The 16,283-nt window shown below is 43.0% G+C and overlaps 1 protein-coding gene across 5 annotated transcripts; it reads right to left on the reverse strand.

Moving 5' to 3' along the window:
- Positions 1–722: 722 nt before the first annotated feature.
- Positions 723–14,980, reverse strand: si:dkey-230p4.1 (trichohyalin). 5 transcript variants are annotated; one of them, XM_036209551.1, is made up of 28 exons: positions 14,451–14,980; positions 13,359–13,504; positions 13,141–13,278; positions 12,960–13,037; positions 12,819–12,886; positions 12,586–12,751; positions 12,416–12,522; positions 12,051–12,332; positions 11,851–11,968; positions 11,429–11,563; positions 11,208–11,356; positions 10,984–11,133; positions 10,836–10,914; positions 9,665–9,742; positions 9,449–9,595; positions 9,292–9,380; positions 9,078–9,219; positions 7,514–7,707; positions 7,318–7,445; positions 4,528–7,238; positions 4,241–4,351; positions 3,302–3,796; positions 3,184–3,231; positions 2,974–3,117; positions 2,751–2,900; positions 2,590–2,676; positions 2,442–2,504; positions 723–2,366 (listed from the first exon to the last, which is right to left on the reverse strand). In XM_036209551.1, exons 2-28 carry the CDS (start codon positions 13,497–13,499, stop codon positions 2,139–2,141), a joined length of 6,426 nt encoding a protein of 2,141 aa, XP_036065444.1. In that variant the 5' UTR covers positions 13,500–13,504; positions 14,451–14,980; the 3' UTR covers positions 723–2,138. The 5 variants fall into 5 exon arrangements, with proteins under 5 accessions (XP_036065444.1, XP_036065443.1, XP_036065442.1 ...); XM_036209550.1 differs by having other exon boundaries at positions 2,581–2,676; positions 14,602–14,979; XM_036209549.1 differs by having other exon boundaries at positions 2,581–2,676; positions 14,451–14,979.
- Positions 14,981–16,283: the final 1,303 nt, after the last annotated feature.

Below are 16,283 nucleotides of genomic sequence, written 5' to 3' on the forward strand. Positions count from 1 at the left end.
ACGCTCTATATATTTATTTATTATTATTTATTAGATAATAATGATCAAAATTGCACTCTAAGTACTTCTTTTTATTCAAATCACTGAGAATGCAGAAAAAATGCAGTTTAATAACATTGTATTTGTGACAGAAAATACGCTCAAGCTCCCGGCTCCAAGCTCTATGCAACTTGGAGGAGAAAGGGGGGCGGGCTTGCTCCGTGTCAACAGTCCCGCCCTCAATTTAGAAGCAAATTTTTAATAAACTCCAGCTGCTCTGTGGAAATTATACCCAAATAAAAAGGCCACAGGTTTAGTAATGTTGTCTAAAAAACAAAAACAACAAAAAAAGTAAAATCCTTGTTAAAAGACGACTGAACACTTTGAAAATGGATCAAAAGATGATTAGAGTGGGACTTAACAAACGTCTTTAACAGATGCTAAACTGCTGAATTTACTAACTTTTGAGCAAAAGAATGAAAATAAAACCCAATCTTCTTGTGATCATGTCACTGAAATCCCTGTTAAGGGTTTCACAGCTGGAAAAGTGGGAAAAAAATGTGCATTTTCATCACATTATAAATTAAAATATAAGTCAAGTTTTACCAGAATAATAATAAATAATAATAATCCTGTTAAAAAATACAAATGTTTCTGTCCCACATCATCAATAAAACATTAAAGGACTCCCTCATTTAAAGACAGTTTCATGCTGACTGGATGAAAAATGTCAGATAAAGGAGTTTCTTTAACTCATTTATTCCCAGACACACCAGTAGTCATTTCTAAATCATTGAAACCACAGCTTGTTCTCAGACAGAAGAATGAAGCAAAGATCAGGACAGTTCGTACAGAGGAGAGCTGAACCTGTGGGCTGTGAGAGAAACAAGATCTGGTCTGTGCAAAGCAGCATTCTTTACTTCAGGGGTCCCCAAACTAAAGCCTGCAGGCCGGATCCGGCCCACTTCACCACTCGACCCGACCCCTTGAACAATCAGAGCCCGTGACTTTTTTCTTTTTTTTTCAGTCTGGCCATGCAGGTCTAGTGCAGCAGAAGACAAAATAATTAGTTTTTTTTTCATTAGACTATTTCATTGAAAGAATTATTTTAATTTATTTATTTTCCGACTTTTTTCTGTGACGATCTGAGAAAGGGTCATTAATAACTGTTTACATGAGACTTTCTAGATAACCAGAAATGCTTTTGTCTATAAACGCCTCTTTTATTAGCCCAAGAACTGACTCCAGCCCCACATCAGAGAAGAAAAGTTTTGTGGCCCTCATAAGAAAAAGTTTTGTGGCCCTCCTTTACCTGAACACGTGTTTTGGTGTGAAGCTGAAACACTGAAGATGTAGAAGAAAAGCAAGAGGTATGGAGGGATGTTTGTGCCATTATTCCAAACACAACACTCACTGTTTAAAACTAACTATTTTCTCTTTTAAAAAAATAATGTGCGCTTGAAACTTAAAAATCCGTGCAAACAGAAGACTTTCACTTGAGAGAAACCAGTTCCTAGACTGGATCAGGTTTGTTCATAACTGGAAGAATTTCTGACCAATCAGCATCAGCCTTCATGTCCATGTCTGTGATTGGCTGGCTTTTGTGGCACATTTGTAACATGCTCTTTTTTCCAAGACTAAAATTGTTTTGTTTGTATATATTTTGAGGTTCAAGTGCAAAATCCCTTTTAAACAACATTTTTAAAGCTTTACGCCCTAAATTGTGAGAGTTGCGGTTGGAACAATGGCACAAAAATCACTCCATGAAAAAGTAAAACCTACTATTTCACAGACAAAACCCCAGTTAGAAGAGAATACCAACAAAATGATTCTATAAAACTTTATTCTTTGGTGATTGTTTTTATGGGACCTGAACAAAAAAAAAAAGCTTGCTGGGTCCTAAAAAACAAAAATATATTTAAATAAATAAAGTAAAAGAGGTAAGAGTAAACTGTCATCCTGAGATTTCACCTGAGGAAACTTTGAGACAAACTTTGAGACAAATGTGAGTCAAAAAAGACTCAGAAATTCAGACCAAATCCTTAAACTTCATCCTTTTTAAGTCCCAAAGGGAGGATGTCTTTCTGAAGAGCGGAGGAAGCTACTTCCTGTTTCCTGATATATACGATCATCGTTTGCAAGTTCCTGGTTTTGTTAGTTCACGATCGGCTAAAGGAAAGTCTAAGCTCCTCCTCCCTCAGGCTGCGGTCCAACCGCTGCGTCTCGGACTCCAGGACGGACGGGATTGGACGGCGAGTGACCGCAGACAGCGAATCGTTGAGGTCCCGTCTTAAGGAGAGCAGCCATTGGCTGTTTCTGGATGACTGCTGGATAAACTCCGCCTTCTGCTGCTGGTCCACGGCCAAAGACAGACGAAGCTGACTCACCTGAGGAGGCGGGGCATATCGACATCATCAGTATAGTTGAGTCAACACCTGAACTTATCTTCTGCACATGCTCACCTGGTCTTCCAGCTCCTTCACTTTACTGCGCAGACGATCTTCTTCTGTAGCATGTGCGCACACCTGAGTGCACATAAACACACATGCATGACGGAGAACCACGTGACTGTCGATTTGAATGAAGGTCACTCTGACACACCTGTCCCACCTGAGACTCTGTGCTGTCTGTCAGCTGCTGGCTGAGCCTCCCTCGCTCCAGCTCCACCTGAGGAGAACCAGAACACAACAACATTTTCTAACAAAAACATTAAAATGTGAAAAAAAATCATTTTTTCCATTTAAAAAATGCTTCTTTGTGTGCATTAATACCTGTCTCAGGATGTCTCTCAGAACATCTCTGTCTTTCTTCAGCCTGTCTTTTTGCTTCTCTAGATTGGAGTTCTTCTTCTGCAGTCGTTTCTGTTCCAGCTCCAGCTCAGCCACCAGCCGCTGCAGGACCTCCAGTCTGCCCCCTACAGTCTGCAAACGCACATTACACCCATGATTCCTTCAGAATCAATTCATTTCCTTTCACAAATGACAAATCAAAGACCTCTTCTGGGCTAAGCCCCGCCCCCTGGCTCTGTTCCTGCTGGGAGGGGTGTTTTATCAGCTCCGCCTCTGTTTGTTCCAGAGCCAATCGGAGTCGATTTCTGTCCTCCTGCAGCTCCTGGACCCTCAGAGTCAAACTGTCCACCTGCTCACAGGACAGATGTCATCTTAAAAACAGTTCTGGAGTTCAAACTCAAACCTGAAGCCTCACCTGAGCCTCCGTCTGCTGGAGCTGCCTCCTGATCTCCTCCTGCTTCCCCTGAAACAAAGCAGACAGACATGAGCACCTCCTCTATGAGAGCAAACAGCTCCTCTGTGTTGACATGAACCTCTCCTCTTTCTTCTTGGCTGTCCCTCCTCCTCCTCTGCTCCCCCGACTCCTCTCTGTCTGCAATCAGGAGAGTGATCCGAGTTTTCTGCTCCTCCATCACGGCTCTGTTCCGGCTGAGCTCGACCCTCGCCTCCTCAAGCTCCCTCAAACTGTCCTGAAGCTTGGACCTCGACTCCTTCAGCAGCTCCTCGTGGTTCTGCGTCAGCGTCTGTATTTCTGCGTCCAGAGTGCTTTGCATCATCCCTTTCTCCTGTTCTACTTCCTTCATTTTGCTCCTCCACCACTCCTCAGCCTCCCTCCTCCTCTCATCAGCCTTATCCAGCTCCTCAGCCATCTCCGTCCTCCTTTTCTCCAGGGCTTTGACTCTGGCTCTCAGCTCCTCCAGCTCCTCCTGCCTCTCTTCCATCTGCAGGTTCTCCTGTCTAATTCTCCCCACCTCCTTCTTCCTCTCCTCCAGGGTGCTCCTCAGCAGTTCTCCTTCTGCATGGCTTTCCTGATTGATAAAAGTAGCAGATAATGAGAAACAAAATCTGTAGGAGATTAGATCAGACTAACGAGTATCTGAACACTCAGATCTGTTCCAGAAAAATTGAGAACAAACGTCTAAGATCGTTGATTCACAATATTTATAAAAATAGTAAAGTATTTAAAACACACATCAGACAATGTAATCATTGCTCTAAAATTACAGAATAATGATGTGTATAAATTGAAATAATCTGTTTATGGAAAAGAAAAAATGCACCCCTGGTATAAATGGTATAAATGATGGGGATTAAATACATATCATTTTCATTTTCAAGTATAAAGGACAAACATCTAGTACCCATTCAAACATCTTATATAGAACAGTAAGAATCGGGATTTGATCTGTGAATTGCTGACTTTGATTGAACACCACCAGAGTAACGGTCCATATATACAGGAGACACGGTACCTGCAGGAGAACCTTCAGCAAGTTCATCTCCTTCAGCACCACCTGCAGGCCTCCTTTCATTTGCTGCTTCTCCTCCTCGACTCGATCCTTGCTGAGTCTCAGATCCGTCACCTGAAGGACAGTTTACACTTCTTTTCATCCTTTAAATAAAACTTCCTCAATGAAGAAGAAAAACATCCAGAAGACGATAAAATGTGATCAAAAATAGAATTAAATTATTTTAAATTGTTTTGTCAAAATAGAACCGATTTTGATCTTGTTGTAATTTGAGCTGTTTCCAGGTTTACCTGACTCTGAAGGGAGCTCAGACTCTGAGACTTCTGCTCCAAGCTGCGCTGCACACTTCTTAGCTCCTCCTGCACCTCCTCCTTCTGCATGCACTCCTTCGTCACTTCTCCTTTAAGCACAGTGACATCCTCTCTCCTCTTCTTCAGCTCCTCCAGAGTCTCCAGTTTCTCCCTCTGTTCCTTGTGCAGCTCCTCCTTTAGAGTGGCCAACTCAATCGTCTCTCTTGTCGGTTTTTCTGTCTCCTCCTCCTCCTCCTCTTTGGTCCTGCTGAGCTCCTCTTTTATTTTCTCTCTTAGCGATGCAACCTCTTCACTCCTCTTTATCAGCTCATCATGAATGTCCTTTTTCTCTCTTTGTTCCTTTTCTAGCTCCTCTTTAAGTGTGTAGATCTCCTTGTTGCTCCTCTCCAGCTCCTCCTGTGCCTCATCTATTTTCCTCTGTAGCTCCTGAGCTTCATTTCTGTTCATCATATCCTTTGCTCTCCACTCGTTCTCTTCTGTTAAATGTTTCTGATGCACCTCCTCCTTTAGCACTGTCATCTTCTCCTGCGCCTCCTCGTGTGCTTCTTGCTTTTCTTTCACCTCCTCTTGGAGAAACATCACTTCCTTTGTAAGTGATTTTAGCTTCTCCTGTGCCTCCTCGTGTGCCTTTTGCTTTTGTTTCACCTCCTCTTGGAGAAACATCACTTCCCTCTTCAGTGATTTTAGCTTCTCCTGGGCCTCCTCATTCTCTTTTTGCTTCTGATTCACCTCCTCTTGGAGCGAAATCATTTTCCTCTTCAATGATTTTAGACTTTCCTGCGCCTCCTCACATTCCCTTTTTACATTATATACCTCCTCTTTCTTTTTATCCAATTCCTCCCTCGTGCTCTGCACCTCCTCTTGGAGTTCTGTCACTTCTTTTTCCTTTTTCATTAACTTCAGTAAAAGGTCCTCCTTCTCCTCCTCAAGCTCTTTAACCCTGGTCTCCCCCTTCTCCTCCAACAGCAGATGCCGATTCTTTTCATTCTCCAACATTTTCCGATCCATCTCTTTCGCCTCCTGAAATTTCTCCTCCTTACTTCTCACCAAATCCCTACACTCATCTATTTCTCTCTCTTTTTCTTTTAGTTTGTCCTCCAGACTGCTCCTCTCTTTCCTTACTCTCCGCGTTTGCTCTTTTTCTGCTTTTAGCTCCTCCTCTATCTCTCTCAAATTGCTACTCAACATCATCTTCTCCTCTTCCATTCTCCTCATTCTTTCTCCTTGCTCCCTCTCTTTGTTTTCACTTTTTCCCAGGTTGTCCTTCAACTTCTTCACCTCCTCCCTATCTTTATCCCTCTCCGCCTGTATCAGTCTCACTTTCTTCTCTAACCTGGTGATGTCCTCCTCCACCTCCACCAGCTTGTTCTCCAGCTTTCTCCTCCTTTCCTTGTCCATTTTGCTCTGCGCCTCCTGCTCTTTCCACTCCTCTTCTTTTTCTTTAAGCATTACCTTCAGCTGGCTCACCTCCTCATTTCTCCCCTTCAGGGCTTCTTTGAGCTTTGCCACCTGCTTCAGACTTTGCTCTGCCTGCTCCTGCCAGTCCTCCACCTCCTCCTGCAGTCTGTCATGGGCCTCCTGCTTTTCGGTGCTTCTCCTCTTTGCTATCTGACTCACAGCATGCGCCTCCTGCAATTCTTTGATCAAGGAGGAGATCCTGTCTTCTCTTACTTCTCGCTCTCTTTCCTCCTGCTCCAAAAGCTCCCTGTTCTCTTTGAGCAGCACCTCCAGCTGTTCCTCCCTCGCCTCCTTTTTCTTCAGTTTGTCAACAGTTTCCTGGAGCTCCCTCTCCGTTTCCTCCTCCCGCTCCTTCGCCAACTTCAGCCGCTCCTTCAATCTCTCCATTTCCTCCTCCCTTTCTCGCACTGCACACATCTGTTTCTCCAGGCTGCGCTCCCTTTTCTGCACCTCCTCCACCATCTCCTCCCTCTCCTCCTGAGCCACATTTAGTTTTACCTTCATCAGTTCCACCTCTCCAACTCTCTCTTGTAGCCTCTCCAGAACCTCCATTTTTTCATGTTGCAGTTTCTCTATTTGTCGCTTCTCTGACTTTCTGTGCTCCTGGAGGGAGGAGTTTTCTCCTCTCAGTCTGTTTATCTCGTTCTGTTGCTCCTTATCGTTTGACCTCCATCTCTCCTCTTGCTCCTGCGCTTTACTCTTCAGCTGCTGTACCTCCTTTTCTATTTCATCCTTCTCTCTTTCTAATTTCTCTATTCTGTCACAGAGAGCTTCAGTCTCCCCGTCTCTCTGCACCTCCTCCTCCCTCCGTTTCTCCTCCTCCTCCTGCAGTCTGACCTCAGTACTCCTTGCCTCATCCTGCAGTATCTCCTTTTCTTCTTCTAAATTCACTATTCTCTCGTTAAGGAGGCTGACTTGGGTACCTCGTTGTGTCACCTCCTCCTTCAGTCTCTCCACCTGTTGTCTCCTTTCTTCCAGCTCCTCCTCTATCCTCTCAGTGCGTCTCTTCAGGGCGTCCAGCTCCCCGTCTCTTACTCTTAACTCCTCCCTCAGTGTCTCTCGTTCTTTGTGGCACATCTTCTTCTCCTCTTCTTCCTCTGCCCTCCTCCTCAGCTCCTGCACCTCCTCCGTCAGTCTCTGCACGTCTTCCTGCAGCGCCTCCTTCTCGTCCTCGCTTCTCTCTCTGCTGGCGGTCTCTCTCTGGAGTTCTCCTCTCAGACACTTGATCTCACCTTCAGACACAAACACAGCCGTCACCGACATTATTTCACATCTGTGCGCTCAGGAGAAGCTCAGGAGACACGGACAGACCCTGTAAGGTGAGCTTGGCCTCCTGCAGCGCATGGAGGCGCGTGCTCAGCTGACAGCGGTCCACCTCAGCCTGAGAGAGCAGCTGCTGCTGCTGGCTGAGCTGCAGCTGCTGCGACACCGACAGAGACCTGCAACGAAACCAGCATGTGTGAGCAGAGCCGGAAGACCGTGGGCTTCAACAGGTCAAAATCAGCACCTGAGCTCATGTAGCTCCTCCTCCAGCTGCGCCTGGTGTCTACGCTCACTCTGGAGCTCCTCCTGCAGCCTCCTGCTCTCTCTCTGCTGCTCCTCCTGCTGCTCGTTTCTCATCGTGACCTCTTGGTTCGCCTGCTGCAGCTCCTCCTGCAACTCTTTTAGCTCCTGGCACAGCGAGACATGCTGAGAGCGAAGCTAAAAGCAAAATCACATCAAAGTTCTATGAAAACTCGGATCTTTTCACAGCTGTCATAAAGGACAACAGAAAATACCAACACAATTTCATTGACTGTTACATTAAAAAGTCCAACTTCACCCTAAAAACAAATGTTTGTACAGCCAAAACTTCTCCTGTTTCACATTAATTTTTATAGGGCTGGAAAATTGATTTAAAAGATTAACTAATTAAATGCAAATCTGGAAAAAAATAATCGCAATTAATCGTCATTGACTTTTTTTTTAAGTTACAGTGTTTGCCGGCCACTTTTTATCTGCAAATAATCACAATTTGAAATCACACACAAAATTATACTTTTAGAATGTTAATTTTTAACCCTTTAAAGCCCTAAAACGCTGTTTTTGTCTACTTTTGAATTTTCTGTATTTAATTTGAAAGACTACCTGCTTGCTCATTTGGTATCATTTTAATCAGCACAACCTCACCTACAGTGTATGTGACAATACCTTTATTTTGTCACTTCTCCATGTTGTGTTCTCACTCCAGACATAAAATTATCCAAAAACAGAAAATTCCATCTGGAAAAATGGGATTCATTTTGCTGTGGAAACCCCAAAAATGTTTAACAAACAGTTTTTACAACATAGAATGAAAATTGTATTTGTAATATTATAAAAACTACAAGAATAAAACATTTCAACAAACTAATCAACATGTTTTTAAATGAAAATGCTAAATAAAATCAGGCTAAAGCCACACCAGGCAGCCCCCAAAAAATAAGAATTTCTCACTGCTGTCTATGTTACATATTTCCTGAAATTCTGTTCTTTTTGTTCTAATAAATCTTCCTTATTGTTTTTGTCAAAACTAGTAAAACGTTCTTTTTGGGGGAGAAGTTTGATCCAGCGAGATTTCAGGTTGGCTCGACTGGAATCTGCTCTCTGGTGGGGGCGTGTCTCTCCATGCTGAACTGCTTGCCTCCCTGGACGTCGGTGGGAAGGACTTTCCTGGTGAACTCCGGAATTTCCGCAATTTATAGACAACACCAGTGCTTGTTATTGTGGGAAATTCATGTCATTCCCCATCCCAAAATAGAATAATGATCCGTTTCCTTGTTGGATTTCTAATAGCAGACAGCTCCGTTTGGCTCCGCCCCCATAGCAGGTGCTCTGCTGCTGCATTACAGACGTCATATTGACGTTCGTCCAAGTTTATTTTAGACAGTTTTATTACGCTAACCTAACAGCTGCACAGCAGGAGGCCTGAGGTTAATAATAAATACTAACAAATTAATTATGTTCTATTAATCGCACGCGTCAACATTCAGCCCTCATTTTTTAATAACGACAAGTGAGTTAAAAGTAAACACACAACTGCTCCTCTTTACCTCCTCTAGCTGTTGTTCGCCACTTGTTCTGTCCTCCTCCAGTAGGAGCAGCTCCCTCTCCTTTCCCTCTGAGTTCTTCACAGCCTCCACCTGCTGCTCTTTCAGCTGACGGATGATGTCGGCATCCTGGTCCGTCTGCCCTCTGCACAGTGGTCACAGGAGGGTCATGGATCGTGGATTGTTCACCGTAAATTTGTGGAATGGCTCGACTCACCTGAGCGTTCTGACGTCTCTCTGCAGACAGGTAAGCTCTGAACTCGCAGCCTGCAGCTGCGACTGGCTCTCTGACAGTTTGCCTTCCAGCTTCAAAAACACGGACAGATGAGATGGCGCTTCAGAGAGCGGCCCAGACGCCTCAGAGCCGGGCTTACCTGCAGCAGCTGCTGGTTCAACGCCCTCTTGTCTGACGCCAGAGCAGAGTTAAGAGCAGAAACCTTCTTCAGAGCGTCTCGACTCTCCTCCAGGTCCCGCCTCAGCAGGCTTTCCAAGGACGAGAGGCGGAGCACGCTTCCACGGCACTAAAGAGGTCACATGTGGAGGGAGGGGTCAAAACTGTCACCCATTTCTGAGGAGAGAAAATCTTTTACCTCCTGCAGGGCGTCCCTGGAGTCTGCAGCCTCCTTCTCTGCTTTCTGCCTGTCCAGCTGTTCTCTCTCCAGCGCCCCCTGCAGGACAACATAAGAAGAGATTTTCCTATACTCAATTTGCAGAAACAAACAATTTTTGAAGCATTTTTTTAGAAGTGTCCATCAAAGCAAAATTGTTTATTTTAAAATTGATGATAAATAATCAAAACAACAGATGGAATGTCAAAAAAGATAATAAAGCTTCTTCTCACATCCTCTTTCTTTTCTTTTAAATGCTGCTTCAGAGTCAAGATGTAAAAAATATAGTTTATAACTTGAATAAAAGAAAAACTGTCATGAAAAAAAAATAAGATTAACAAGAACACGTTAAAAAAGTAGAGGAGCAAGAATGGTTAATCTGATAAATGAAATGACTGAGTAATAGCTGTTCATTTCTCTATAGAAGTCTATGGAATGTTGGCTTCTCTGAGCCACTTCCTGTTTGGAACCAAAGGGGAAAGGGGTCACTCAGTCCAGTTCTAAAATACAGCTCCAGAAACCCCATGACCCTGATCAGGAACAAACAGGATCGTTAAATTGGATGGATGGAACATTTAGCTGTTAAAGTTCCACTCCAACTCTATTTTTATCTGTTGTAAAATCGTTCCCAATGGTCTTTTAATTTTGATTATGCCGTTTTTAGCCCAAATCAAAACACCTGTGTCATTTTTTAAGACATATTTGCTGGAATTCATAAAAATTTTACCTTTTGGATGTGGGTGGGACTGTTGGCACAAAAGAAGCCCGACAACGATATCCCATCATTCCCTTGTTCTCACTAGCTTGAAGCCCCTTACAAGCCAATGCTAACATTAGCGTAGCATGATCATTTGAATAAAAAAAAATTCTCAAAAATACAGTTTTGATCTTGAATTGTTTCATTAATGTCCATCATGAGAAAAATGCTACAAAAACACGTAAAAAACACAACTTTCATTGGAGTCGGTCTTTAAATAAAGTCTTTTTTTCAACCATTAAAGAGCTGTAATGACTTCTGACAAACAACATTTTTTATCAGTTGTTATTTGATAAAAAGGTATGTGAGAGAAGGAAAGTTCCGCTTTTTTCCTCAGTAAATAAAACTATAATTTAGTCAGGGGGGGTGACACATTAAAAAAAAATGAAGTTCTACCTTCAGACTGAGGAGCTCCATCTGGTGCAGATGTTCTCTCTCCGTCACCTGGACACTCTCCAGGAGCTCCGCCTCCACCCTGAAACAAGGAGGGCATGCTGAGGAGAGCACACACAGGAGGAATCAGACAGGTGGTGCTGCAAAGTACCGCCGGTGTGAGTCCGTCTCCAGCTGCAGGTTCTTCTCCTCCTCTCTGTCTCTTTCTCTCCTCAGTCTGAGGTTCTCCCTCTTCACCTCTTCCTCTCTTCTTTGCACCTCCTCCAGCTGCAGGCGTAGGGAGCTCGACACCTCCTTCTCGCTGTCTCAGACACACAAACATGTAGCAGTGACTGTGGTAGTGGAGGAGCTGCAGCCTGCTGTGTGTTTGTTCACCTGCAGAGGACGCTGTGTGTGTGCGTCAGCTCCTGCTGTGTGTGTTGTGAGCGAACGAGAAGCTGCTGGTGGACGTCCTGAAGCTGCTTCAGCTGCAGCTGCAGGCCGCTCCTCGACTCACTGAGCCGCCGCAGGTTTAGCTCCGCCCCCTGACGTGAGCACAAACAGACGGTTAAAGCTCTGTGCGGAGCAGAGCTGCAGAGGAGCTCAGCGTTTCAAACCTGCAGCTCCTCGCTCCTCCTCAGCAGGACGCTTTCAGCCTGGGAGAGGACAGACAGCATGGAGGACAGGTCAGCGCGGAGAACATCGTCTGGGGAGGAGCTCGCTGGACGACTTCTGCTGCTGACGACTCTGGACTGAAAACAATCACGGCATAAATGAAAAGAGGAGATACTGATGCCCTTTCTGGACTAAATTTTAAAGACAAAATTGTGTTTTTGGTGTTTTGAATGTGTTCCCGTGGCATTTTTTTTATTAAAAGTACATTTTCTTTGTACTACTTTCTACTTTGTGTTCATATCTACATCCAAAGCTCATTTTTTCTGTGAAGGTGTTTGCTTTGTATGGAAGCTCATTTATAATTAAAGTTTTCTGAGATTGAATATCAATGAGGGGCGGGGTTTTTAAGACCAGTCACACTTACCAGTCTGATCACCGCCTGACTGACCGACTGCAGCCTCCTCGTAGTTTCTTGATGTCTCTCCATCACTCTCTCCTTCTCCTCTCTCTCATCCTGAAGTGAGCGAGCGAGCTCCACTGTCCTAACAGAGAGAGAGAGGGAGGGAGAGGAGATGAAGGAGGAGCAAAGTTAGGACCTCAGCGATCTTCAGGATGAACGCTCACCTCTGCTGCAAAGCTTCTGTCTTTTCATGAAGTTTCTCTTCCTCTTTGACCTCTAGCTCCCCTATGGAGAAGGATCCCTGAGTGGAGCAGGAGTCTGGAGGAGGAGGAAGAGGAGGGAGGATCATGGTTGAGGACAAGGGAGGAGGACTGGATGGTGGTGGAGGAAGCAAAGCTGAAGATTTGTGAAGAGTAGCGAGGCTCATGGTGGAGTAGACGGAGTCACAGTTGGAGAGCAGCGTTGAGGAGAGGCGGGAAAACTCGGCCCGGAGCTCCCACAGGTCTCTGCAGACAAAAACCGTCAACATTTAACCTTCACAGCCTCCAGGGGGCGGAGCCTCCACCTGGTTAATTGTGACAGAACCGACCTGTCGGCAGCTGTTTTTACACTGTGACAGTGTCTCTTCAGAGCCACCACGGATCTCCAAACTGACAGCAAGTGGTTCTGCTGCTGACCCGCGTGACCCAGCTGACCCTAAACCCAAGAAAAACCTCAGAACGGGTCGACGTGAAGAGGTTCTGCTGTAATAAAACAGACCTTTTTCTCTCTCTGCCAATCGGTTTCTCTTTGCTCCGCCTTCTCTGTGGATCTGATCCAATCAGCTGTCAGTTTGTGGAGCTCTTCCTTGAGCGCCTGGTTGGACTGCTCTGATTGGCTGAGCTGCTCCCGCAGAAGAGAGTTGGTGTCAGCCAGACTTATCAGCCTGCGGGAAAATTAGAGTCAGCGATGGTGATGACGATGCTCATCATTTGGATCTACAGCTCACAGACCTGTGCTGCTCCTCCTCCAGCCTGATGAGGGCGCTCTCCAGGGAGTCGCTATGCTCATCTCTGACCCTCTGCCGTTCAATAAACCAAAGCGGGTCAGCTGAGTTTCAGCGGAAGGACAGAACCACAAACGACCGAACTGACCTCCATGTGGAGTGTCTTCCTCCGTTCGTCCTGCAGCTGCAGGTCCAAACGCTGGCACTGATCTCTGTACTCCAGAACCTGCAGACACACCCACCAACCCTCTTTATAAGACACTCAGGCAAATGGGTCAGAACTCTTTAATGATTGGAGCCGAAGACGTCAAATATCACAGCCCCTCTACCTTATTCTGCAGCCGATGTATCAGCAGCGCCTGCCTGGCCTCTCTCTCTCTGCCCTCCCTCAGCTTCTTCTTCCACCTCCTCTGCTCCTCCTCCTCCTCAAGTGACAGGCCCAGAGAGGGATGTATGGTCTGACGGAGCTGCAAAAGTAAAAAAAAAAAAAAAGCTTTGAGATCTCCTGACGAACGTGTGAGTTCAACCTGCTGTTTCTCATCCTCACCCTGTCCTGGAGAGCTCTGGTCCTGGACTCCAACTCCTCCCGCTCCGCACGGCTCTCTGCCAGCTCCTCCTGCAGATGGCACACCTCCCGCTCGAGCTCCTCCTTCTGCTGCTGCCAGCCAATCAGCACCTCAGACTCCATGGTGGCTGAGACAGGTGAAATATTTAGGGGAAAAAACTTCTGTAAATATCAAACATGTATGAAAAGGGAACAATCCTGCTGTTCAAACACAAGCTAGGCAGGTTCAGAAAAAAATTGAACACCAGGAAACAAAATTAGAAGTTAATTTGGTCATCAAGTGGACAACGGTAAAAACACATCTTTGTCTGGACAGCAAGAATCCTACTGAAGCGTATATCTTTTTATTTTTGGTCTTGTGAATTCACCAATAAATTAATCACAAACTCTATTTGCTGAATTTTAACTTGATTATAAAAATTTAATTTTACGTTTTCAGATATTTAACTAAAAAGATCCTGATGTCTTTTCAGTATGTATTTTTTATTATTTATGGTTGATTTTAAAATACACAAAAGTACATGTATTAACCAAAAAAAAAACGGATCACTTGAACTAGAAAGAAAAATATATATATATATATTCTCATATTTTCAAAAAAACTTTAGATGTAAATGTTTAGGGCTTACTCATAAAAAACGCTTTTTTTTCTAATTCCATCTTGCAAAGTAATTGATGTTTTGTCTTAAAATATATTTTTTTGTTTTCCTGTGTTGAATTGTATTTTACCCCAAACGTTCAATAAAAAAGAAGAGGAAAAACTTTTTGTTAGAGCGTCACTTTCCTCTTGCTTTGACTATATTATGCAGGTCCTGAAGGTGGAATATGATTTATGTGACTCCAATAATGACATCATACAAAGGGGAGGAGTCACTGATACCATTAGGATAATCAATTATTTATAATTGGATTAGTTGTAAACTTGAAAAGTGCAAGGTAGGGATTTAGCAAAATCCACAGCTTCAAACTGTCTGTATTGTGTCAGGAAACAGGGAGAAACAAACTATTTTTATAGTGTGTTGCCATGGTAACTTTCCCTCGTGCATGAACTCAGACAGAGCTACTAAAACCCACCTGACCAGGTGTTCCGACGTCAGATTTAAGGAGCTTGTCCTCGACAATTAATCCGAATGTCAAACTGCTCCAAAAGAATCACTCAGGCACAGAAACGGACACCAAAAAAAGAATACGATCCGCTACCGAAGCGTCATTTTTGTCAACCCACCGTAAACGAAGTATTCGCTGCACGAGCCCTGGTTAAATCATTGTTCCGTCCACAAAGTTAGAGTAAGTTTCGTAAAAACAACAGCAGTTAGGGCCTGGAAGAGCCTGCGAGTCTATCTATCACGAGAGTCGCCAAAAGGAAAGAAGACATGTTTTAAATGTCCAGAATAAAGATAAGAAAACGCCGCGCGCGCTGAAAACATCAGCTTGTTCAAAAAACATTACGGTTCATACAATCACGTGACCACCAACTCAAGTTCACACCCAGTTTCACAGCGACACCTGCTGGTGGAAGGACCTAAACGCTTATCAGTCACATTCAACCTACAATATTTACTAAATAAAAATATGAATCTATCGAATCTAAACATTAACGATATGAACATAACAAAAAAATCATTAACACTTGCTCTCCATTAAAAAAAAATACAATATAATAATATAATAGTAATAAAACAATTTTTTTCAAAAAATATATCAAAAACAAATGTAAACTTTTATTTTTTTAAAAAGCAAAAAAAAAAAAAATAATAAATAAAATGAATGTGAGACACTATATTAATAATTGATTTAATAGCACCTTTTCAATCAAATAATGTTTATTAGTTTTTAACAGACAACATGTAAACAAAAAATACTTTGTTAAAAATCTTAATTAAAAGAAAGAAATGTACATAGTTTACACGTAGATGACAAAAGAAAGTGAAAAGTTGCTTCATTCTACAGTGTGAAATGATGTATTTATGACTTGACAATAAAACACATAAAGATAAATATTTCAAAATTACTACTAGTAAATATACATTTAAGTACAAACTACTGATAAAAACCTCAAACTATTAGAATGTCTATTCTTTAAAAAAACAAAGAGAGACAAGACAGTATAAAATAACATAAAAATATTAAAAATGAATTCAGAAAATGTCCTTCTACTCAAATAATTATGATAAAGCACATGAAACAAAAACACAAAATTAAAAATATATATTTTACACAATAAATAAAAGAGGTTTTGTTTTTGGTCAGGAGGCCTAACACCAACTGAAAAACTTTCAGTGAAGACTAACTTTTTCAGATTTGTTTCTTAAAATGTTGTTAAACACATTTACTGGCAAACTTCTCAAAAAACAAGAAAATACATTTAAGGGGGAAAAAAGTTTTCTGTTGAAATCTGCAAATGCTAAAAGTTGAAATAGTTTTAAGAGTTTATCTCTCAGTGTCTTTGTCAAAAGTGCAAATTTTAGCGAAACGAAGTCCACAGAAGCTTAATAATGCTGAACAAAATAAGAAAATTAAATTAAGTGTTTATTTAAATTTAATTAGCTGAAAGAAAGGTGACTTCAGAGGAAAAGCTCAATGATTCTGAACAAAACTGGAAACTTTACATTAAACCATTAACTATCCAAAAAAAAATGTATATATAGACTTTTTGAAAAGGAAATAAATAGCAAAAATAACATGTTTTTAAACAAGACAGATCATGGGTGAAGAAAATGTACAAAGGTTTAAAGCTTAAGATATTTTTATGACTACAAGCGGCTGAAATGAGTTTTCTCCGGAGGGTGGCTGGGCGCTCCCTTAGAGATAGGGTGAGAAGCTCGGTCACCCGCAGAGAGCTCGGAGTAGAGCCGCTTCTCCTCCGCATCGAGAGGAGCCAGTTGAGGTGGCTCGGGCATCTGGTCC

This window comes from Oryzias melastigma, linkage group LG21 (genome assembly GCF_002922805.2).
Source record: "Oryzias melastigma strain HK-1 linkage group LG21, ASM292280v2, whole genome shotgun sequence".
NCBI classification, from domain to species: Eukaryota; Metazoa; Chordata; class Actinopteri; order Beloniformes; family Adrianichthyidae; genus Oryzias; species Oryzias melastigma.

Coding starts and splice junctions, on each gene's coding strand:
- si:dkey-230p4.1 (XM_036209550.1), bottom strand. CDS start 13,499: ATGGAGTCTGAGGTGCTGATTGGCTGGCAGCAGCAGAAGGAGGAGCTC. Junction 11,564..11,850: donor GTCAGGCGGTGATCAGACTG/GTAAGTGTGACT, acceptor GATTGTTTTCAG/TCCAGAGTCGTCAGCAGCAG. Junction 3,797..4,240: donor TGCTGAAGGTTCTCCTGCAG/GTACCGTGTCTC, acceptor TTTATCAATCAG/GAAAGCCATGCAGAAGGAGA.